General features: G+C 34.9%; 1 protein-coding gene across 2 annotated transcripts in view; it reads left to right on the top strand.

Moving 5' to 3' along the window:
* COL4A5 (collagen type IV alpha 5 chain) overlaps window positions 1-24903 on the top strand; it is a 243484-nt gene that overhangs the window by 208627 nt on the left and 9954 nt on the right. For both annotated transcript variants that reach the window (XM_081793058.1, XM_081793057.1), the window contains exons 37-46: window positions 3384-3510; window positions 6512-6592; window positions 7232-7330; window positions 8138-8188; window positions 9618-9803; window positions 19315-19448; window positions 21840-21912; window positions 22048-22119; window positions 22905-23033; window positions 24090-24188. In XM_081793058.1, the coding sequence (XP_081649184.1) occupies window positions 3384-3510; window positions 6512-6592; window positions 7232-7330; window positions 8138-8188; window positions 9618-9803; window positions 19315-19448; window positions 21840-21912; window positions 22048-22119; window positions 22905-23033; window positions 24090-24188 (1051 nt within the window). The remainder of the gene's footprint in view (window positions 1-3383; window positions 3511-6511; window positions 6593-7231; window positions 7331-8137; window positions 8189-9617; window positions 9804-19314; window positions 19449-21839; window positions 21913-22047; window positions 22120-22904; window positions 23034-24089; window positions 24189-24903) is intronic.

The raw sequence follows: 24903 nt of genomic DNA, 5'->3' as shown, positions 1-24903 counted from the left end.
AAACCCACACAAATATAGTCAATTAATTTATGACAAAGCAAGAATATACAATGCGGAAAACAGTCATTTTAATAAATGGTGTTGGGAAAACCTACAGCCACAGGCAAAAGAATGAAACTAGACTACTACCTTATACCATATACAAAAACTAACTGAAAATGGGTTAGATTTAAATGTAAAACCTGAAACCATAAAACTAGAAGAAAACAGGCAAGTTCCTTGACCTTCATCTTGGTGATGTTTTTCTTGCATTTTGAAAAGCAAAGGCAACAAAAGCATAATAAACAGGTGGGACTACATCAAACTGATCTGCACAGCAAAGGAAATCATCAAGTGAAAAGGCAACCTACTGAATGGGAGAAAATATTTGCAAGTCATATATCGATAAGGAGTTAATATCCAAACTGTGCAAAGAACTCATACGATCAATACTAAAAATGAAACAAAGAATACAACTAAAAATTACCAGAGCAACTGAATAAACATTTTTCCAAAGAAAGCATACTAATGACCAACAGGTACATGAAAAGGTACTTAAATCACTAATCATCAGGGAAATGCAAATCAAAACCACCATGAGGGCACCTGGGTGGCTTAGTCTGTTAAGCATCCAGCTCTTGATTTCAACTGAGGCCATGATCTCACAATTAGGTTCTTAAGATCCAGCACTGGACTGGGTCAGGCTGGTGCTGACAGCACAGAGCCTGTTTGGGATTCTCTCTCCTCTCTCTCTGCCCTTCTCTCTCTCTCTCTCTCTCTCTCTCTCTCTCTCTCTCTCTCTTTCTCTCAAAATAAATAAATAAAACAAGGGAGATATCACTTCACACCTGTTAAAATGGCTACTATCAAAAAGACATATTTCAGCAAGTTTTGGCAAGATGGGGAGAAAAGGGAATCCTTGTGCACTGTTGGTGAGAATGTAAATTGGTGCATCCACTATGAAAAACAGTATGGAGGTTCCTCAAAAAAATAAAAATAGAAGTACCATGGGTATTTATCTAAGAAAATGAAAACACTAACTTGAAAAGGTATATGCATCCCTCTGTTCGTGGCAGCATTATTTACAATAGCCAAGATGTGGAAGCAAACCAATTGTCCATTGGTATATGAATGGATAAAAAAAATATGGGATTAAATGAATAAAGAAAATATGGGATATATATACAATGGGATATTATTGAACCATATAAAAGAATGAAGTCTTGCCATTTGTGACAACATGGATGGACCTTGAGGCCATTATGCTAAGTGAAATAAGTTAGAGAAAGGCAAATACCCTGATTTAACTTGTATGTGGAATCTAAAAATAGACAATTTTTTTTTCAAAATGAGCTAATAAATACAGAGAACAAAGTTGTGGTTGCCAGAGATGGGGATGGAGCATTGGAGAGTGGGTAAAATGTATGATGGAGGTTAAAAAGTACAAACTTATAACGTACAACACAGTGACTATAGTTAATAGTGTGTCATATATTGAAAGTTGTTAAGAGAGTAAGCCTTAAAAATTTTTATCACAAGAACAAAAAACTTTGTAACTATGGTGATGGATGTTAACTAGACTTATTATGGTGATCATTTCACAATATATACAAATATCAAATTGTGTTGTACACCTGAAACTAATATAAGGTTATATGTCAATTTTGTCTAAATGAAAAAGAACTATATCAAGTAATTACATTTGAAGAAATGTAGGTATTTGTGGTTTAAGTCTATTCGAGTCATGTCTTGCTTCTGTTTTGTAATAAAATCTTCTCTTCTCAGAGTGATTTACAGGATTTTGTCCAGTATGTTTTTGAATACAAAAACAGTTTTTGAAGCTCATTGTTTTCTCTGCAAGTTTGTGAATAATAAAAATTTAGATAAAACTTAAACTAGCAACTCTTAGTCCTTTTCAAAAGCCCTGGTAAAACATTTACTTTCCTTTTAGAATTTAAAGTAGGGTCATAGAGTGGTGAAAAGAATTGTAGGGGGGATCCAAGTGCTGGTTGAAATTATAGATTGTAGAATTTCACATACTTTATCATAAATCATCAAGTGCTCATGTACTGCCTTTCAGGTTTGCCATTAGCAGATGATTGGAATATTCTTCTTGCTTTTTATTTTGATATAAAATGTCACTGGTTCATGAATAGCAAGAAGAATTATGGTAGTTTATTCAAAGTTTTTCTGTGTAAATACCTAAGATGGAACCAGTTCAATCCAAAATTTAATTGTATACTATTATGTGTGCAAAAATGTGATAGATGTTTGATTTATAAAAGTTCAGACCAAAATATATATATTTCCAGCCCAGTGGGGTTGTAAGGAGAAAAGGAATTAGTTGAAAAAGCTTTTACCATAATGCAGAATCATTTGAGTCACAAATAGATGATCTTCGTCACCTAGACAAGCATAGGCACTAAATGGAGAAGGAGGTATTCAGTAGATGATGTTGAACACTGACACTTTGTTGGAGAGGTCATGATATTCATGAGCAGAGCAGTGGACACTGGTAGACTTAGTTATAGCATGTTCTCATTGTTATTGGGAAAAACTTGTTTTAATTGTGAAAGTGGATATGAATTCTTAGATTCTATTAGAAGGAAACAGTGCAAAAGTTCACTAACCAAAAATGGTTACATATGAGTTGTCTTTAACCACAGAGAAATGTTCAGTGTTGTTGAAGAGTCAAGACATGCATATGTGAAGCCATTATTGATTTGACAGAATAAGAACATGCCATACATTCTTAGCATGAGCTTTCTTTGTTCTGGAAAGCTTCATGGAATATATGAGATTTCAGATGTTCACTGAAGAATTGATAGACGTATGTATGTGTGGACTAAGTTTACTTTTTTCAGTAGAACCTACTTGTAACCACTGTTTGACATGCTTATTGTAAGCAGTGAATTCCATTTTAGCATACTAGGGATAATGATCAAAGGTTCAAATGAGACTGTCTGGATCCAAATGCAGATTCCACAACTTATTAGTTGCAACTCTGTAAAATGGGATAATAATAGTGTATTTCTTAGGATTGTTAGGGATTAATGAGAAAATACATCTACATATTGTGGAAATAGCATGATCTCTGGAGTCTAACAGACCTTGGCTCAAATTCTAATTCTGCTACTTGCTAGAGACGTTAGGCACTTGAGTTCTCCAGGATTCAGTTTTCTCATTTATAAATGGAGATGATAAAGCCTAACTCAAAGATCTGTTGTGATGATTAAACAAAGCATTTTCAAGTTAAATTTCTACAAGTGATTAAAGAAAGCACTTTCTGTAAACCACTTAGCAGAGTGACTGACATATAATAAAAGCTCTATAAATAATGTTATGTTGTTATACAATCTAAGTCATGTAGAGACTCAGTTTTATCTTCTTATTCATGGCTTTAGGGTGAACCTGGTCTGCCTGGATACCCAGGAAACCCGGGAATCAAAGGTTCTATGGGAGATACTGGTTTGCCTGGATTACCAGGGACCCCTGGAGCAAAAGGACATCCAGGCCTTCCTGGATTCCCTGGTAATATACCTTTTCTTGAATGCTTCCTTATGTCCTTCCTTATCTAGTCTAACCTGTGTTGCAGAGCAACTTCTTATTTGGCAGATTTCTATTTCCCAATCAGACACTGACTAGCAACATAATCTTGAACTAGCTCTTTATCTTCTCTTTGCCCAAATTTCTTTCTGTATAAAATGAGAATGAGTATTACCAACTCAGCAGGACAATATCCTGTGAGCAGAGAGACTGTTTGGTAGAGCATTTTTCAACCTTTGACTGTTAGCCACAAGTCAATTAAGAAGCCTGACTATTTTTGTAGGTGATAATGTACACTACCAAACCTTAGCCTGCTGCTGATTCTCTTAGAAAGTTGTACTCGGGCACACAGTTGGGTGGCTGTTGGTAGAACAGTTGTTCAGTTCATTTATATGACAACGACTGAGTCATGTAAGCAAAGGGACTTAGCACTATAGTCAAGTAGGTAGCCTAAACTAGATTGTTATACTATCTGCTCTGTTTATGCTTGTATTTAATTTGTTCACTTGTTTGTCTTTTGGATTTCACAGTGGCATGGATGGAGTGGGCCTTTGGCTATCTTTTCCTTAACCTTCTATTGAAGTATAATGTAGAGTAAAATATACAAGACTATATGCAAGACTATAGATGAGTTTTCACCGGTGTGTGTGTGTGTGTGTGTGTGTGTGTGTGTGTGTGTGTGTATGTGTGTGTGTATACACCCACCATATCAAGATATAAAATAGTTCCCTCACCCCATAAAGTTTACCCATGCCTCTTTACAGTGAAACCACCCCTGCCAAGGTAACCACTGCTATGATTTCTATCACCATCAATTAATCTTGCCTGTTTTGGGAATTCATATAAATGGAATCATACAGTATATATCTTTGTGTCTGGCTTCTTTCACTTATGTCTGTAAGATTCATTTTTCTTGTTGCATGTGTCAGTAGTTTGTTTTTTTATAATTGCTCTGTAACCTTCCATTGAAGAAATACATAATAATCAATTACCCATTCTTCTGTTGAAGGACTTTCAGGCTGTTTCCAGTTTGGGACTATTAAAAAAAGATGCTATTAACATTCTTTGATGTGTCCTTTCATGGACATATATACTCATTTCTCTTAGTAACTTAGTAGTAGAATTACTGAATCATAGAATAGGTAGACATTTAGCTTTAATAGTTTTCCTACTACTAGGAAGGAAGTTTTAGCTTTTAGCCAGTTGTCCAAAGTGGTTTTATAAATTATAGCCCAACCTGCAACATCTGAAATGTTCCTGGGTGGCTTCTAGTGGCTTGTCGTGCTTATATTGTGGTTAGTACTTTGTGTTGTGAAATATCCAGTTGTCCATGTCCTCACCTCATTTGGTATTGTCAGTCTTTTAATTTTAGCTATTCTGGTGAGTACATAGGGGGTCTTTTTTTCAACATTAGATGTTCAAATTTATTTATTTATTTTAATATAATTTATCGTCAAGTTAGCTAACATACAAAAAGAAGCGTCTCATTGAAATTTTCATTTACAGTTTTTAAATGAATGACAGTGTTAAACACCTTTCCATATACTTATTGACCATTTGGGTAGCATCTTTTTGAAATGCTGCTCCATATTTCTTGATCACATTTATTGGGTTGTTTGCCCTTTTCTTCTAATTGATTCACAGCCCTTCTTTATATATTCTGGATCTGAGTCTTTGTCAGATACATGTATTACAAGTATGTTCTTTCTGTCTCAAATTTGCCTTTCATTCTCAATGCTGTTGTGTGATGAACAAAAGTTGTTAATTTTAATAAAGTCCAGTTTATTAATTTTCTTTCATAGTTAGTGCTTTTTGTATCCTGAATTATTGAACAAATATTTTCCTATTCGGGTTTATGGAAATATCCTTTTATTTTTTTGTAACATTTAATGTTTAAGCTTTTATATTTAGGTTTGGTTTGTCTCAAATAAAAATATTTTTATGGTATGAAGTAGGGGTCAAGGTTCATTTTTTTCCATACAGATATTCAATTGCTCCACACGTTTTTTTTTTCTTTTAAAGAATCTGAGATCTTCTGTTCTGCTCATCAAAAGATATCATTAAGGAAATGAATAGGGAAGCCACAGACTAGGAGAAAATACTTGCAAAACATGTATCTGACAAATGACTGATATCTGGGATATATAAAGAACCTCTACAATTCAATAATAGCAAGATAAACAGTCCACTTTTTTTAAATGGGGAAAACTTTGAAAAGATGTTTCACAAAAGAAGATATGTTGATGGCCAATAAACACATGAAAAGGTGATCAGTATTATCAGCTATTAGAGAAATGCAAACTAAAACCACAATGAAGTAGCAGTTTATTCCTATCAGCATGGTTATTATTAAAACAACTGATATCACCATATGTTGTACAAGGATCTGGAGCAACTAGAATTCCCAAACATTGTTGTGAGCGTCAAATGGTTTGGCAGGTTGTGTTTTTGTTTGTTTGTTTTTTGTTTTTTTTATAAGACACACCATACACTTACTCTGACTCAGCAGTTCCATTTCTATCTAGGTATTTACCCAAGATATATTAAGACATGTCCACAAAAATACTGGTCCAGAAATATTCATAGCAGTGTTAACTTCATAATAGCTAAAAACTGGAAGTAGACCAGGTTTCCATAAAGATAGATATTCGTAATACATAAAACTTGACAAATGTCTGACAAATACCCAAATGTCTGACAGTAGATGAATGGATTAAAAAATTGGTATATCCATACAATAGAATCCTATCAATTCTACTACTGTAATGTTGTGGTAATTATTTTTATTATGAATATATAATAATGCCATGCTTGGATAAATAAGTTTAAAACTTAAAATTATTCTTAAAAATATTACAAACATCAGCATCTTTCTTTTTTTTCCTATTCACTATTTTTTTTGCTAATACTATAAATAGTGAGTTTGAGTTGTAATTCTTAACACAATGCAGATTTCCTTTTATTATTAAATTGAACTCTACTTTAGGAACCCCAGGACTTCCTGGACCAAAAGGTATTAGTGGTCCTCCTGGGAACCCTGGCCTTCCAGGAGAACCTGGTCCTGTAGGTAAGCATGAAACCTAAGGATTTGTTGTTCTGTAAAACTAAGGCTCATATTCATTTTGAGAAAGTCAGATCATTTCTGGGAGTTGTGAACATTTTTAAGACAAGGAAACATGGTGATCATTCATTTATTTAGTACCATTCGTTAGGCACAAACTGAACAACTCTTAATAAAAGTTACTTAAAATTAGTACTTTGGAACCTTATTTGGGGGGCTCTTTCCAGGGAGAGTTATTTCAAGTATCCTACAATAGTAGAAGCTCTCGTATTTTTTAGAATGGCAAGGTGTAGCACTGTTGTTTGTTTGCTGCATTCTAAAGCAAATTACTCCTCATGGCCCCATCTGAGGCCTATAATGCACCCTGTTCCACTCCCACACCTTGCTCTCCTTGATATTCTACAGCTAGATTAAAATGAGAAACTGAAAATTTTGGGTACTGAATGCATGATAAGGCTCTTATTCTCATTAGCTTTTATTCTTTTAATGCCTCTTTTTCACAAGATTTTGTGGTTTAAAGGGGTGTCTCAGAGGTACTTTGTGGTCATTTGGATAGAACTGTTTGAAGCTGGTATGAAAAGAATGGGGAATATGGAAGGAAATGGAATTGGGAAGATAGGTGAAACCTGCTGTACTCTGTTTTAGGTGGTGGCGGTCGTCCTGGGCCACCAGGGCCTCCAGGTGAAAAAGGCAATCCGGGTCAAGATGGTATCCCTGGCCCAGCTGGACAGAAGGGTGAACCAGGTGCCATATTTATTCATTGTTCCTAATTTTCTAATTTCTTCTTTGTCTTCTTTAATTTTTGCCCTTTTTTCTCCACAATCAACTTATATCTTCTTTCTTAACCTCTAAGCTACTACACACTTTTCTCTTCCTAATTACCTTCTTGCACTCTGTACTGAGAATATTACTTCACATTTATCCATCAGGTTGCCTCCTTCTTATGAAAAACTCCATATAATTTCTTTCCAAGTTTTTCATGTGAAGAAGTTACCCAGCTTTTTTCAACTTCTCTGGATGACCTCGTTTCACTATGCAATCTATTTTCCATTTATATATATTATATGTATAATATGTAAAGATGTATTTAACACTTATCACAAGTAGAATATATTTTATACAGTTTTCTCATGTTAGAATTGTGATTGCATGTTGGAAATAAATCTTCTGCATGGTTCATATATGTAGTAACACTTAGGAAAAACCTGATAAGTTTCTCAGGACCCATGGGGGAGGGGAAGGAAAAAAAAAAAAAAGAGGTTAGAGTGGGAGAGAGCCAAAGCATAAGAGGCTGTTAAAAACTGAGAACAAACTGAGGGTTGATGGGGGGTGGGAGGGAGGGGAGGGTGGGTGATGGGTATTGAGGAGGGCACCTTTTGGGATGAGCACTGGGTGTTGTATGGAAACCAATTTGACAATAAATTTCATATATTGAAAAATAAATAAATAAATAAATAAATAAAAAATAAAAACCTGAATGGTCCTTAAAAAAATTGTCCTTGTTTCATTTATTATTATCTATTTGAGAGTTTTTGGTTTATTCTCTGACAGGTCAACCAGGCTTTGGAATCCCAGGACCCCCTGGACTTCCAGGACTTTCTGGTAAACTTTAATAAAACATGCTAAATCAGTCCAAATAAAGAGAATATGCTCCAGCACACTTAATTTTCCATCTTCACCATTTGCTGTTATAAAATTCACATACAATCCCAGAAAACTCAAAGCTCAAGTTCTATCTTAAAGCAGTTCTTAATTAAGAATTTAGTATAAAGAATCGTGCTATATAAAAATGCATTCTTAAAGAAATTAACATATAGACATCTCTTCATTACTTTCATCAATAACTGCTGAGGAAATGATATAAAGCACATTTGTAGGAAGAAGTAGATTTCACTAAATGTTTTCAAAATCTTTCAGCCAGGGAACACCTGGGTGGCTCAGTTGGTTAAACATCCGACTCTTGACTTTGGTTCGGGTCATGATCTCATGGTTCAGATCAAGCCCCACGTTGGACTCTGTGCAGATAGCCTGACAGCGAGGAGCCTGCTTGGGATTCTCTCTCACTTTCCCTCTCTCTCTCTCTCTCTCTCTTGCAAAATAAATAAATAAATAAAATTTTAAAAAAGGTCTTTCAGTTGGAAAAAAAAAACTACCACTCTTTTATCCCCATGGAAATAAAACCAAGGTAATATAAGGAAACTTTGTAGGAATATGTACCAATAATAAAAATTGAAAACTCCATATTAATATACATCTTGCATTTTGAGTGAGTATGTGCACATACACATCTACTTTCTTGCATTTGTTCTTACTTTCATTGTAAGCACCAGATAGTTAAATGAATGACTGAATGTGTGTACAGGTATGCCTGTTCATTTTCTGAAAGGACCATTGGCTATTCTATGGGGGCTTTTTTCAAACCACAGACATACCTCATAGAAATTCCTATATCCTTCCCATGATCCCAATGTGAAAATTATTACTTTAATGTGCCACTGTTATATCACTTTCAGGCATGTTGGTGGTGTATACAAAATGTTGAGAACAGTTTGTCTAGATTGGGATTCTAAATCTTGGATAGAATGGTCTTCAGAGACACACAGCAGCTGCTGAAGATCTATGTCTTCATTGGTCTCAAAATTAGTCTCAAAATATTTGTTTAAGGAATTTCCTCCAGCCATCTCTAACTTATTCATGCCAATGCTTTAAACTGTTCTAGTTTTTTTTTTTTTCTCACAGCTACTAATCATGTGATCATTGCTTTGTGCCCTAATACAAAGGGTATCTTTCAGGATCCAAGGTGTAATTGTTTTTATATTTCTATACATACTCTAATAAATATTTCTTATAACAAATTAATATGTTTAATAAAAAGAATGTTTTTAATGGGTTAGGGATTTGGCAGGAGATAGAAATGACCCTAGCACATTCTATTACTTGTTCTAATAGGAATGAATAGATTTAGCCTTACAGGCAAGCCTAATACTCAATATCATTTAATGTGTTCCCTAATGTCACTTTGCTTTCATAGGTCAAAAGGGTGATGGAGGATTACCTGGCATTCCAGGAAATCCTGGACTTCCTGGTCCAAAGGGAGAACCAGGCTTTCAGGGTTTTCCTGGTGTGCAGGGTCCCCCAGGCCCTCCTGGTTCTCCAGGTCCAGCTCTGGAAGGCCCTAAAGGCAACCCTGGGCCCCAAGGTCCTCCTGGGAGACCAGGTATGTACATGAGTGGTGGGGGAATGGTCTATTTTATTAGTTAATTTATTTCATTTTGCTGGCAGGTTATTCAGTCTTTGGGACTTTAGACTCTATAATCTAAGAACTTCTTACAAGTAAATAGCTTGGTTTATACCTAGCTCCATCTGTTTCTCTGGCATCTAATCCTTCTTTTCATTAATGCCTTTCATCATTTACATAAAGTTGAACTAAAACAAATCAACATGGAAGAAAAAAGAAAATTGTGGATTTATTAGTCTTTTTATTAAACGTAAAGCTATACTGATAACCTGGCAGCAAAATGCCTCTGCATTTTTAATGTGAGCTTCTCAGCATGTCATCACAGAAATCATTTTAGTGGTCACCCCATAGATGCTTGTGGTTCATACCAAAAGTGTTGCTATGGTTCTGTCACATGATCAGCCAATGTCACCAAGCACAATAAAAAAATGTGATCTTCTCTAGGAACTAGGCAATCAAATTTATCCTCAACATCACAGCATGATTAAATTGAATAGCGATCTCTTCATACCAACTTCATGTCTATACCTCATTTGTCTTATGTTAACTGCTCTAGTAGCCTCAATTTTGCATCCAAAGTTCACTTTTCATTTTGTGTATGTGCTGTGTCACTTCATTTTGCTAAGTTTGGAATGCTTGTTCTCATATGGGGTTAATGTCGCTGAGCCCAATCACTGGTGATAGATTATTAACAGATTTTTGGGACTTGATATTCAATTTTTATATTTCAGGTAATTAAAAATTTGGTCTTCGTGATTTAAAATAATAAGAGAAATCTAAGGTTAAAGAAACAAAACAGTTGTCCTTTTATCCTTTGAAAGTCTGGCTCATTTTTTAATGTACTTAAAAATGAAAATTTCCATTTAAATTATGATAAACTCTGAAGTGATTGGAGTTAATTTTAATAAGATATGCTCTGAAAACATGAATCAAATGGGATCACCCACTTTGTTCAGAAGGTCATTTTCAAAACCAGATTTTATCTGATCTGACTTGATTATTTATACAAGGTGTTTAGAGTTTTACCTTGTTTTCACTATTGAAGAAAACCAGTGAAATTCTCCTCAGCCATGTTAACTCTTACATGTAAAGAATTAACACAAATATCTTGCTTGGCATGCACGCAATAATTATAAAATAAACCAAACTATTATCTTTTTTTTATATTTTAATCAGCACTCTGGTTATTTGTTCTTTACTAGTAATGAAGGTCACTCTTGAACATTACTGTCAACATAAAGACATTAGTCACAAAGGTGCTTAAAAAATTACTGTTTCTAAAGAAATAATAACAAAAATAGTAGGAAGAAGAACACCTACCTGATGAGTAGTTTGTGACTTCTCATTTGTTCATAAACTACAAATTAAAATGGAGTTTTAAACCTAATTGATCATAGAATTGGTTGTTTTTGTCTGAACTCATTGGTAATGGTTATTATAAAAATGACTTTTTTGCCTTTCAAAATATGTCACATATGCTGTTTTTATTTTAGTGCTGATGCTGACTGGTAATAATTTGGTTTGTATACAGATGCATGAATATGAACTTTCATAGTATTCTTTTATTGAATTAAAGTTTAACTTGAAAGAAGTTAGTGTGATGCTTTAGTTTCTTGATATTGCTAACAATTTTGATATTTTTCCTTTTTGTTAATGATGACATTGGGCCTTGGTGAACTTTGATCCCTATCCAGGTCCTACAGGTTAGCTCTTTAACTCCAAAGTAGTAACTGCATGAACTTTGAAACTTTTCTTATATTTTTATATATATTTATATGTATGTGTGTATATATAGTTATACATATATACATGTATGTATATATATGTATATGTGTGTATATATAATTCTCTCTCCCTCTCTATATATAGGTACAGATATATATGTGTACACACACACACACACACACACACACATATATATATATATACACACATATAATACACATATATATCTGTACCTAATGCTTTCAAGTGTTTGGATGTATTTTAAGAGCATATATGCCAATTCAGTTCTTACATGTTGGCCTATCTCTGAAACTTGAAAGGAACTTGTAGACTCCAATGTTTCTGTCTATTGGAGTAACCCAAAATTACCTAGTTAGGAACATTAATTTAACATTTTAAATTCATAAGTTTTTGTCATTTTTAGCCAAAAATTTATAGTACCCAAAAGTGTATTTTGTATGATATTTTACTTTTACCTTCAGAGTAGAGTGTATTTCTTATTTTTGTTTTATATCTGTTAATGTAAATGAAATCAAGCCATCCTTCAAAAAGGTATTCTTTTTTTAAAGTTTTAATTTAAATTCCCATTAGTTAACATACAGTGTAATATCAGCTTCAAATACAATTTAGTGATTCAACACTTACAAACAGCACCCAGTGCTCATCACATCCAAGTACATTCCTTAATCCCCATGACCTATTTCACCCATCCACCCCACCTCCCCTCTGGTAACCATCTAATTATTTTCTATAGTTAAGAGTCTGTTTCTTGGTTTACCTCTCTCTCTTTTTTTTTCTCTTTGCTTGTCTGTTTTGTTTCTTAAATTTCACATAGGAGTGAAATCATATGTTATTTGTCTTTCTTTGACTGACTTATTTTGCTTAGCATTATACTCTCTAGCTCCGTCCACATCATTGCAAATGGCAAGATTTCATTCTTTTTGATTACTGAGTAATATTCCATATTTTATACACACACACACACACACACACACACACACACACACATACACATATGCACCACATCTTTACCCACTCATCAGTCGATAGACATTTGGGCTGTTTCCCTAATCTAGCTGTTATAGATAATGCTGCTATAAACATCAGGGTGTATGGATCCCTTTGAATTAGTATTTTTATATTTTTTAGGTAAATACTTAGTAGTTCAATTGCTGGATCATAGGGTAGTTCTATTTTTAACATTTTGAGGAACCTCCATACTGTTTTTCAGAGTGGATGCACCAATTTGCATTCCCACCAACAGTGCAGGAGGATTCCCCTTTCTCCACATCCTTGAAAAGGCATTCTTTTTTAAACAATAATATGTGTTATCAGATCCTGCAAATTCGCAGTTCTTGACTTGCCACAACTCTTGTAATTTTTCAAATCATCTCATCTTCACATTTTGGGTTGTCACAAAGTTCTAAATTCTACTGCTATGAAAATGGACTAATAGGTATGGAGTAAAAAAAATTTCCTTACAACCAGCACAGAATAGAAGCCTCTTAATCTTATTTTAACCATACATATAAAAACAGTACACACCAAAGAACAGTTAATTGCCAGAAGTTGTCCAATGGAAAATTGCTGATTCATAGTGAAAGATGTTACCCTAATAGGAGTAAAAAGAACCACAAATAACTGAATGTGTTTGTTATTTCAAGATAAATAGGCCTTTTCAAATTTCTAAGGAGGAACTACAAGGGGGAAAGTATATTCCTGAGTTCTGACTACTGGGAATGGCTAGGAGTTTAAAATTCATGATTTTCAAGTTTCTTTTTAGGAAGCCATCTATCTCTATCTGAACTGATTCCCCAGTAACTTACTCCTACATGCTACTTAATTCCTTCCGCAGACCCATAATTTCATACAGCCAGAGTATCTGATGTAGAAGAGACCTAAGTTTTACACTTTTCAAAGAGATATTATTCACCAGGCACTTGTTAAAGATAGCAATACAAGTTTTACTTAAAGACAGTTGCAGTAGGGCACCGACAGTTGCATTAGGGGAGACAGACTGAGCTCAATTCTGAATACAACAAAGAAAAATGAGGATTTATGGTCAACCAGCAGAGTGAGAGTAAGTGAATGAAAAATTACTAGAAAGAAACATCAAGGGAAGGTAGATTCTTGCTAAACTTGCCTTATAGAATCCTTACTAAAGTCAGGCCAAAGACTTAGACATCAAGGTTGGGGGATGGGGGACTTGATCAGATATCAACAGTGGGGTGACTCTCCCTAAACTGACTTAGCAGGATTCTTGCTAAAACTAGACTCAGCATACCAAGAACAGGGCCCTGGCATGAGGCCAGGTTGAGAAGAAGGCTCAGAGGAGCCTGTCTAAAGTTTAGTCAAAGAGAGAATCTTTGTCACATTTGAGAAAACAGAGGCCCAAAGATGTCAAGAAGCTTGCTCAAGGTCATATGGTTAATCGCTGGCATAGCTGGGAATCTGACTGAGAGCTTCCCAGTGCTCTTGTGTTAAGTGTCTGCTTTACTAGTAACACACATAATCCTTCTACAAAGGCAGTTATATGGCTCAATGCTTATGATCTGACTTTTTATTCTAGTTATAATAAGTGACGAAGCAAAATGGACGCCAGGGTGGCTCAGTCGGTTTAGTGTCTGACTCTTGATTTCGGCTCAGGTCATGATCTCATGGTTCATGGGGTTGAGCCCCACATCAGACTCCATACTGATTGTGCAGAACCTGCTTGGGATTCTCTCTGCTTCTCTCTCTCTCTCCCAAAATAAGTAAATAAACTTCAAAAAATATAAGTGATGAAGCAAAGCTGCTTCTGCCATCTTAGGAGACTCTTAGTTATAGGAAACTGGAGCCTGCCTCCACTCTCTTGTTTTTGTTACCTCATAAATTCCATCAATCCCTATTAACTGCCTCGTGTGTTTTTACAAAATGGATGTCATCAAAAAGATTAAGACAAGTGCATAAGATTTAACTATCACCATGATAAAGAGAAAACTTAAAGCATACTTCGAAGTAGTTTTGAGTACGCCCCTGTCTGACTTGCATAGACGTCTGCTGCCTTGATCACTTCCAGATTTTAGTGTTGGCTAGAAGATTGCTTTCTTCTGAGGCACCAGAATATATTCAAAGAAGAAAAAGGGAAGTAGCCAAATTACTTTAAAAGCAATTTGACATCTTATTTACCAGATGTACTGTAAATTACATAGTTATTGGAACCTAGTGTCTACAGTGTTCTCTTTGCAATAGTGAAAGACTACAACCTTAAATGGAAACTGGATTTAAAATTTACTAATCAATTCATCAGCTTATCTTTAGTTATTACCACTTATGTCCAAGACTTTAAATTTTCTACTTTATTTTTTCAGTTACTTTGTTAGGTCATTTGAGAAATAATGCTTTGAGAGCTCCATGTACAAAATTGACTTGGCATATAACTCATTAAAATTTTACCTCTTGGAAATTAAGATCTTAGAAGTTTTGCTATGATACAATCTGAAGTTTTCCTTGTTACCTACTAAGACCAAAATATATATTTCAGTGACATTTTTCTAAGCATTCTTGTATTGGTCCTACTATAGCATGCAGCATGCACATAGATAAAATGTCTTTACTCAAACTCTGAATTATCTTAGGTAGGAATTCTATTTAACTAATTGTGTGGCCAGACTCTTCCCAAACTGTTGTCATAAATCAGTTTGCCTTCTGAATTCCAAATTGCCAAATGCTTTAAAAGTTTATTACCTGGCAGTAATAATAATAATGTTTTATATTTATGTGACATGCCACCATTTACATCATATAATGTACTTTTATTATAAGCTCATTAAAGACAGAGTTTGGGTCTAGCTAACCTTTGTGTTCCCTGTAGCACCTTGTACATGGAGATATCAGGTCCATATTTTCAAAATTCAATTTGATCTTTAAAACAACACTGTTCGCATTATGTGGGTGAGAAAACAAGCTCAGAGAAATTGAATTGTCCACAATCCCATCGATATAAATAGTAGAACCAAGAATAGATCCTAAGTTTTCTAATTCCTAGGATTCAGTTCTCTAGCACAATTTATTCTCTCTGCTAACCTCAGTGTTTATAAATCATAGCAAGACTTGTAAGGAAAGGAAATTGTGTTTACAGTTAATTAACATTAACCAAGAGTGGTCTTATTTGTAGGCTTTTTATCTTTTTATTTAATGATCCTTCTTTTAATAGTTAATAGACTGATTTAATATGTGCATTGAATAATAATAAAGTTAATTTGGTATTTTCTGTGGTTTGGGGTAGGATATTGCATGTGAAAATATTTTAAAGTACCCTTTCACCGATGGCCTTCACATTTTTGGAAAGTTTTGCTCTTTATATTTTAAAGTTCAGTGATGAACAAATATATATATTGGTTTTTCTCTGAATAACTTGTTACAAATAATAATGCAGAAAAGAAAGTTTCTTGATGAATTATGAAAAAAATCAGAAGGTGGCTACATGGAATGATTTTCAAAGAAGGCAAATAGAAGTACAGTTGGTAATGGCCATTGTGTACCTGTATTTTAATTTCTCTATTTAGTCACCTGTGATCTTTGTATTTTTGTCTAATGGGCCTTTTAAAGTTAACTGTACCTCTTTGAGGCAATCTGAACATATCAAGAAGTTTGCACCATGAATTTTTCCTAAGAGAAGCCAGAGGCCAAGATAAACTTAAACATTTATACAAAATTAACCCTTCGTGAAGGGAATGGAAGGCTATCAGCGAAATGGTACTGTCTTTCCAACTTTAATGTTTGAGATGCTAACTTTTGGAAAGCCATGGTAGTAGTGTTAACATGATATCTTTAGTAGAGTTTTCCATTTTTTGAATTAATGAAAACTAGCAGCTTATTTCCTATAATAAGCTCTATTTGAAAATGTTTGGCTCTCTATACTTCTGTATGGTTCTGTTTGCCTACTGATTATGCTGTAGGTATGAGATATGCTGGCAAAGAGGATTATTGTTTAACTTGTGCTATAATGTGAACCACTTCTAACTCATAATCTTATTTTGTACTGTGTGATGTCTGATACTGCTAACATCGATCTTTGAGCTTTGGTGAACTCTGATCTTCCCAGGTTTTCAAGGTTAGACTCTTCACTGGTCAATTCTTTATTTTTTTTTAAATGTTTTGCATGTGTGATAAGAGAAATGCAGTTTTTTGTTTTTGTTTTGTTTTGTTTTGTTTTGTTTTGTTTTGTTTTGTTTTTGCTATAACTCAGAAGTCATTGAAGGGGGCTGTTATTCTCAAATACTACCTGCTCTGGTATTTAACATATTGGTGAAGGTAATGTTAGTTGTTTATAATCAAGTTTGAAATGACATTAGGTTTTTGTGGCTTCAATTGTTTATAATAGGTAATTCTTACATGAAGACATGTTGAATTTTAAATGGATATACACATATTGTTATCTTTAAGACTGCGTTAAGATTTTTAGTCAGGTATCTGGTCCATTTGTAATTTCTGCATATTGATATTATTTTCTTGAAGTTTTGTTGCTTGACATTGCTCTGATTTGTGTTTATGTGGCTATTTTCAAAAATGGAAGAGCATAGCTGTTGAGGACTTTAAAAATAAAATCTATATGTCCCTTATATCATTAGCAAATCATTAATTTAAATTTGAAGGACTCCAGAATGGCAGGTATGAATTAATAACATGTAAATTTCCCAATATCTTATTTTAATTGCAGAAAGAACAATGCCCATAACATGCCTACTTTTTTTTTCAAATATTCTGATAACTTTTCAGCCTGGGGAAAAGAATCATAAAAGATTCCCCTTTTCCCCCGATCTTACTCTTACTTTGTCATTGTTGGGCTGATTAACAGTTTATTTTTTTTCCTAATAAGATGATTTGCTACCTGATTTCTAGTCCAAATTATACATTATGGATGAAAGCAAATAATTTTGCTTAGAAAACCCTATCTAAGGGGTTTGAACTCAACAATTGCTTTTCTTTGTTTATTTTAGTGTTAAGTATTCCAGCCCTTTCTTTATGATCAGGAAGGGAATTTCTAAGTGTGTCTTTCTGGTTGCTGGATTTGGGTGACTATATAATTTAAACTGCTTAAAGATAAAACAATTGTGCTGTTGTGGACCTGCTTCCTCTTTCTTATGTGCCAGATAGAATAGTGTTATCATATGAAATAACATAGAAATAGCTGAAATATTTAAAATGGGCTCATATTTCAAAGACAGGTTCTTTCAGTTTTACTAAGAATGAAGGTAATAATAGTGCTAATAATTTTTAAAAGTCTCTTTCATAATTCTTACTAAGTGCAGGCACTGTGTTAAATAAAGTATACATATTATCTTACTTAATCCTTGGTACAACCTGATAAAGTAGGTACTATTCTTATTTCCATTTTAAAAAGGAGGAAATTGAGGCCAAAGAGATTAACAAACTTGCTAAAGCCTAGCAGCTAATGATTATTGGAGCTGGGATTCCAACCTAGCATTCTAGCTCCAGAGCCCAGCGTTCTTAATCTGTAGGCCATGCTGCCTTGTTAGAATGTAGTCATTGATTCTGGGTCTTAGGAGTATTGGAAGAGAACTAAAGTCTGAATTTTATCTCAGATCAAAAAGATGACCCTTTGTCCATAGGTAAGCATGAATTCAGGTATTCTAAATTCATTTGCCTATGATATTTCCTTCCAAAGTAATCACTATATATTTTCCTTTTTTATTGAAACCAATGAAACACTAAGATAACCAGAGGAGAAAATGTGTAAGTGCTAACTTTTGCCTGTTCATTTCTTAGTGCTTCATAACTAGTTTCTTAAGGCAGAACTAGATAGTCCTAGCTTCAATCACTGTGTAGCAAGTAAGTAACAGTTATTTCCCACCTAGTGACAAAACATGTGGCCATTCACAAGATCCCCTTGGTTGCTTCATAGACCTAATATCTTTATTTAGAATGAAAAGTTAAAAATATAGTATAAGGAAAAGAGCTTAGCAAAAATCCTATTTTAAATAATTTTATTTATTCACAAGACATACGCAAAATTTTTCTTCAGAAATAATTTAAATGAATTTCTGACACTAAAATATTACCGTATATTAATAAGCATGGCACTAAAATGAAATCAAACAGTTTGCTCAAGTAACTATCTTAATTGCATAGTAATAAAAGCCGAATGAAACCACTTACAAATACTACTTACAAAATAACTACTTATAAAGCAATTTGATATTAATCGCAATGAGACAAATTGCTTGAATCCCTGATTGTCCTAAGTACCAATTCTTAAAGTGTGGTCTGAAACCAGCAGCTTTAGTTACAGGGCACTTGTTAGAATGCAGATTCCTGGACCCCTCCCCAGCCTTACTGAATCCAAAACTTTGGGGGTAAGCTCAAGAATATGTTTTATCAGAGTGTCCTGGGGATTCTGATATATGCTCCAATTTGAGAACAGTGTCCTATAGTGTTTGTTTACTTTCACTTAAGTTAAACACTTGGGGTTACAGAAGCAATCTTTATTATAATGTCCTGAGTCCTTTCTTTAACTGTGATCTTATTAGATTTAACATACAATAAAATGCAAACTAAAATGGTCTGCAAATAAGAGTTAATAACAAAAAGAACCCAGCCTAATTTATATTAGAAAGGGTTATCATAGGTCTATATATTTTAATGTAGTCTGGATTTTATTCTGCAAACTAATAGGATTTAGGTGACTGATAATTTAAAAGCCAGACTTTTATACTACTCTTATGCTATACTGAAATTTGGCCATTTGTTGTGCATTATCAAGGTCTACCAGGTCCAGAAGGTCCCCGGGGTCTCCCTGGAAAAGGAGGTATTAAAGGAGAGAGAGGAAACCCAGGCCAACCTGGGCAACCTGGTTTGCCTGGTTTGAAAGGAGATCAAGGACCACCAGGACTCCAGGTAGGAAATGGGGGTAGATATTTGATGAGAAAGGGGTGTGGGTGTTTGCATTCAAAATGAGAATTCTAAGCTGCATTATTTTTATTAGTATTTACTGGTCAAGGCTGTATATATGGCTCCCTGGTGAATTACAAAGAAAAAAAAGGCAAGTTTCCTATTTTTTCCAACTAAAGGAACTTTGTTACTGTATAGTTAAGGAGTTCCTCAGAAGATATTTTACCTGGAGTCATTGCTATGTATATTGTTTAGGTTTGAGAAACCTTCTTTTCAGTGAAAGCAAATTCATAAAAGGAGACACACATATCAGAGCATTGAATGTGGATGAGACTTTTCACAGGGAAGTAATTAGAGTTGAGTGGGGATATTTTAGACTTTGAAATTAGAATTAGGTTCAAATTTCAGCTCCACTTCACACTTCTGCTTTGTGTCTATGAGTAAAAAAAAAAAGTCCTGTAAAAAAGGAATAATAACATATCCCTACATCTGTACTCCTGTACTTTTGCACATTGGTTTGAGTGACCCAGAAAGTCACATGCTTCTTTATGGATCATTAATGTTTCTTACATTCATTCAGGAGGATTGTTAGATTGCGACCAACACAGTTTGGGCTCAGTCTTTTAACTCTGGTGGCTGCTTTATAGCAGAAAAAAGAAAAAGGATCTAAAAAAGTAGTCCTTAAAGCTTTCCAGCAACTAACCTCTTTTCCTCATGTCACCACTATTCTTCTAGACACATGCTAGAATTAAATTTTAGTCTTCTCTTTATTCATTCTCTACTTACTCCCTCCTCACTCATTTCCCTCATTCTTCCAGTTCACATGTCTCTATACTTGATTCAAGACTACTACTGCCTGATACCAAGATTTCATGAATCTAGTATTATCAAGTTCTGTTCATTTTCTTTTGTGTAAATTAGTTCTTATATTTGCATGTTTTTTAATTCTTTTATTGGAAATAATGTTAAACTTACAGAAAAACTCCAAGAATGGTAAAAAAAAAACTTCATGTATCACTTATTCAGATGGACTGGTTGTTAATGTTTTACCCTGTATGTTGTATGTGTGTGTATATATATAAACATTTGAGAATAAGTTGCAACTGTCATGCTTTTTTAGTACTAAATACCTGAGTGCATACTGATTTTAATATATTCTATTTTTAAAAATAGAATGTTCCTTCTTTTGTCTGCTCTTTCTTCACTCTAGTTATGCATCCCAAGCTGGAATACTACATGAGTGATGTTGTGTCCTCCATCAGATATTTAGGCCCAAAATGGTCATCTGCCCTTCATTGGTGATTTTAATTTTGATCATTCCAACAAATTGTTATCTGATTTCTCCACTGTATGGTTACTATTCTTCTCCTTGTAACTAATAAGCAAAACTATAGGAATGCACATTAAGACCATGCAAATATATTGCTCATCAGAATTTCCCCATATAGTTAAATCTATTTATGATTTTTGTCTCAACCAACCAATACTAGAATAGTGGCAAATTGATAATTTTTTAACTCTAGCACTACCTCTACATATACCAGTCAGCCCTTTGGTAAGCAAGAGCCTCCCTTCTCTTCCATGTATTGTTTATTTATTATTAGTATGGACACATAAATTCTCTTTTTTAATCATTTTTAAGTTTTTTAAACTGTAATTACCTATTTTCATGCTCAAATTATCCTGGATTTGGAAACTTCTTCAAGCTGGATCCTATGTCTTTCTAACATGCCCTGTTTTTTTAAGCTGTTTCTTACATGTTGGACTAATATGTACCATGTTTGCCCCTCTTTTATTCCTAATAATGAGAGTTTCATTTTAACACACTTACTCTTCCTTTAGGTACATTCTAGACTTCCTCTCAACTCTTCTTCTTCCCATAGTTTTCCTGTCCCTCAAACCCAATTAAGTAACAGGTCCTGCTATATTTTTTGCTAAGTCTTGCAGACTATCATTTCTGCACTTGCACTTGTGATTCTAACCGAAGCACTTATCACCTCAGTGCTACACTAAAAAAAAAAAAAACAAAAACAAAAACAAAAACAAAAAAAAACCTCTTTCTTAATGATGATAAAATAATAGCTGCCATTTCTTAAGTACACACTATATGGCAATCAGTTTTATAAGTACTTAATATGAGCTATCTCATTTAATCCTCACAAAACCTCCATGAAGTTAATACTATTATTTTCTCTATGTTAGAGGTGAGAAAACTGTGAATCAAAGGGGTTAAATAATCAACTCAAGGTCACACGGACTAGTAAGAGGCAAAATTGGGATTTGGATCTTGGAAGTTTGACTCTAGAGCCAGTGCTATAAATGAATATGAATACTATATAACCTCACTCTCTCCCCCTCCAATTTTCTTTTCTAAAATTAACAATTTTGTTTATTCAGGGTAATCCTGGTCGGCCAGGTCTCAATGGAATGAAAGGAGATCCTGGTCTCCCAGGTGTTCCAGGATTTCCAGGTATTTGAAGGGATATTTTGAAGTTCCCTTTTTATTTTAAACTCCTTTGGGATAAGATACCCATTTTCTGATTTGACTGGGTAAATGCTAGGCCCCTGTTGCTTTTCTGTGCCATTATATGTACCTTCTTTGCAGGCATGAAGGGACCCAGTGGAATACCTGGTTCAACTGGCCCTGAAGGGGATCCAGGACTTGTTGGCCCCCCAGGTAAGACTTACTCCAAGAGCTAGTTATACCTAATTTTTAAACACATTGAGGAATTTGAATGTTTGCATTCTGTCTTTCAACTAAAATTTTAGAGTCTCAGTCCCCAACAACTGAGGGATTGTTCCCTTTATTTACTCATCTCTCAACCTCTCTAATTACTAATGTAATATTGATACCAGATCTTTTAAGTTTAAGATGGATACAGGGCTAACAATAATGCTTCACTAAGATTTTTATTGGCTTTTATACTAACCTTCCCGTATTCAGTTGAACAAATCACAAGAGCAAGTCATTTTTAGTTGGAAGTATTTTTAATATGAGAATAGTTCTTTTTGCTGGAGACTTATAGAGGTTTCCTGTAAATTGAAATAGGACAAGTGCTAAATTCCATCACTAGTTCAGTGGGACACTTGACAAGCACAATAAACAAGAAGCGCAAATGATGTTAGAATCAGAATGGACTTGTCCGGAAATAGAATTGTCTTCTCCTGACACAGATTTGTAATGGATTAGACTTTCTAGTAACCAAGTCATGCTTCAAGTCTTGAAAATAGGGACAGTAGGCCTAATTTTTCCATTGACCCTAAGGAAATTATTTATTTTTTCAGTCTTCTGGGTGAGATGATAGTTTTCCCAGACACATTTCTTTTGGACATGGCAGTATTTCAACACCTATAACTTGTGTCTTTCATACCAATTTTTATTCTGACCTTAGGACACTTTGGCATCCATTCCTTCTGGCCTTTCTTTTTCCTACCTTCAAAATTGAATATTTTACCTCTTAGGTCCCCCTGGATTACCTGGTCCTTCAGGACAGAGTATTATAATCAAAGGAGATGTTGGTCCACCAGGGATCCCAGGCCAGCCTGGATTAAAAGGTCTACCAGGACTACCAGGACCTCAAGGCTTACCAGGTACCTTTGCAGATCATCTTTCTAAGCCTTATCTATTTGAGAACATTTCCCTAGTTCTCCTGTTACTTGCCAGAGTTCATTTCTGAGGAGTCTCAACAGCTCGTAGAATAGCAGACTGCCACAGGTCCCATCTCCCGTTTTCTTGAAAATGTTCATTTCTCATGCCCTAATCTTATCCTTTACGCCAAGTCTGACCTCTCCTAGCCAGTTCCTCTGGCTATTCTAATTTGAATGATTGTGTTAATGTTGTTACAAATTTTGTGAAGAAATGAAAATGCATTCAAGATCTGGTGCTTTCTCTGTTCCAACCACCAGAAGGATACAAAGCTAAGTTGGTGGACTCACTTCCCCACTGTGAGACCTCATGATTTTTAAACTAAATCCTGTCTAGTTGGCCATTTGACTCTATGCTTGCAGCCAACTCTGATTATAAAACAAAGCTAGAAACTAACTTCAGTCTTTCTCACTTATTAAGTGATTGGTTGTCAATCTTTCCATAATCTAAATGAACCAGGCAGTAACAACTCCCACCTGTGGTGGGACAGATAACAAAGTCAGGCCTTGTACTCCTATTTTGTTCTGAGGCAAAGACACAACTGCCATATTATGGGAATCTCTACAGAGAAAAATTGATCATTTAAAACTAAAGCTAGGGGCGCCTGGGTGGCTCAGTCGGTTAAGCGTCCGACTTCGGCTCAGGTCATGATCTCGCGGTCCATGAGTTCGAGCCCCGCATCGGGCTCTGTGCTGACAGCCCAGAGCCTGGAGCCTGTTTCAGATTCTGTGTCTCCCTCTCTCTGCCCTCCCCCGTTCATGCTCTGTCTCTCTCTGTCTCAAAAATAAATAAACGTTAAAAAAAATTAAAAAAAAAAATAAAACTAAAGCTAAATCCTTGTCTGCTTCGTTTGCCCCAGGCTTGAGCTATTCCTTCATGTATCTGGATTGAAGACAAGACCAAATTATGAATTTAGTGACACTGAAGGACCTTAAGTTTCCTGTATCTGTCTGGATATGGAATTACACCCATATTTGAAGACCTGTTTTCTTCCCCTATAGGTCCAATTGGCCCTCCAGGAGATCCTGGACGCAACGGACTCCCGGGCTTTGATGGTGCAGGAGGGCGCAAAGGAGACCCAGGTCTGCCAGGCCAGCCAGGTGAGACAAGTAGAATAATGCTGCCAATAGCATTCTCAAGTCTGAGACACTTGTACATGTATGGTGTCAAATTGGAGCTGTGAGAGTTTTCTCTTGAGAGAATGTACCTACCTGCTGACTCTGTTGCTGGGGGAAAAGAGGATAGCACATACAAGGAAATTTCCCAGTATAAGAAAAGCATAGAAAGCTTATGTGTTTGTGTGTGTGTGTGTGTGTGTGTGTGTGTGTGTGTGTGTGTTTAGAGCACTGGAAAACCCAGCTCTTCCTCAAAAGTTTTTCCAGGCACTCCCTGTACTTAACCTGTTCTGATCTTTTTCAGTGTATTGATTTAAATCCCATGACCATCTTGACACTATTGTGAATCCTTCCATGTTTGAAAATATGACAATACAATTTAATTTCCCCCATAAAATTCAGTAAATGTAGTTGTAGAGTTTGTAAAGTTTAAACTGATCCCCATAGAACTTTGAGAGTCATAGTGGTATACTGAGATGACAAATTAATACTCAGATTTTTTCGTTCATTGATGAATAGGTGCTCCTGATAATATTGATTCTGGTATCCACTAGATTTCCAATATGTTCTCCAGCTACTTCCTAGAAGAATTTGAATCACCTTGCAATAAAAAATCCAGGCAGAGGAACTGAATAGACACTTTTCCAAACTAGATATATAGATGGCCAACAGACACATGAAAAGATGCTCAATATCACTA

The sequence above is a fragment of the Panthera onca genome, chromosome X (genome assembly GCF_046562875.1).
Source record: "Panthera onca isolate mPanOnc1 chromosome X, mPanOnc1 haplotype 2, whole genome shotgun sequence".
In the NCBI taxonomy this organism is placed as follows: Eukaryota; Metazoa; Chordata; class Mammalia; order Carnivora; family Felidae; genus Panthera; species Panthera onca.
The sequence above is the reverse complement of the archived record's forward strand: the minus strand, read 5'-3'. Positions and strand labels throughout refer to the sequence as shown.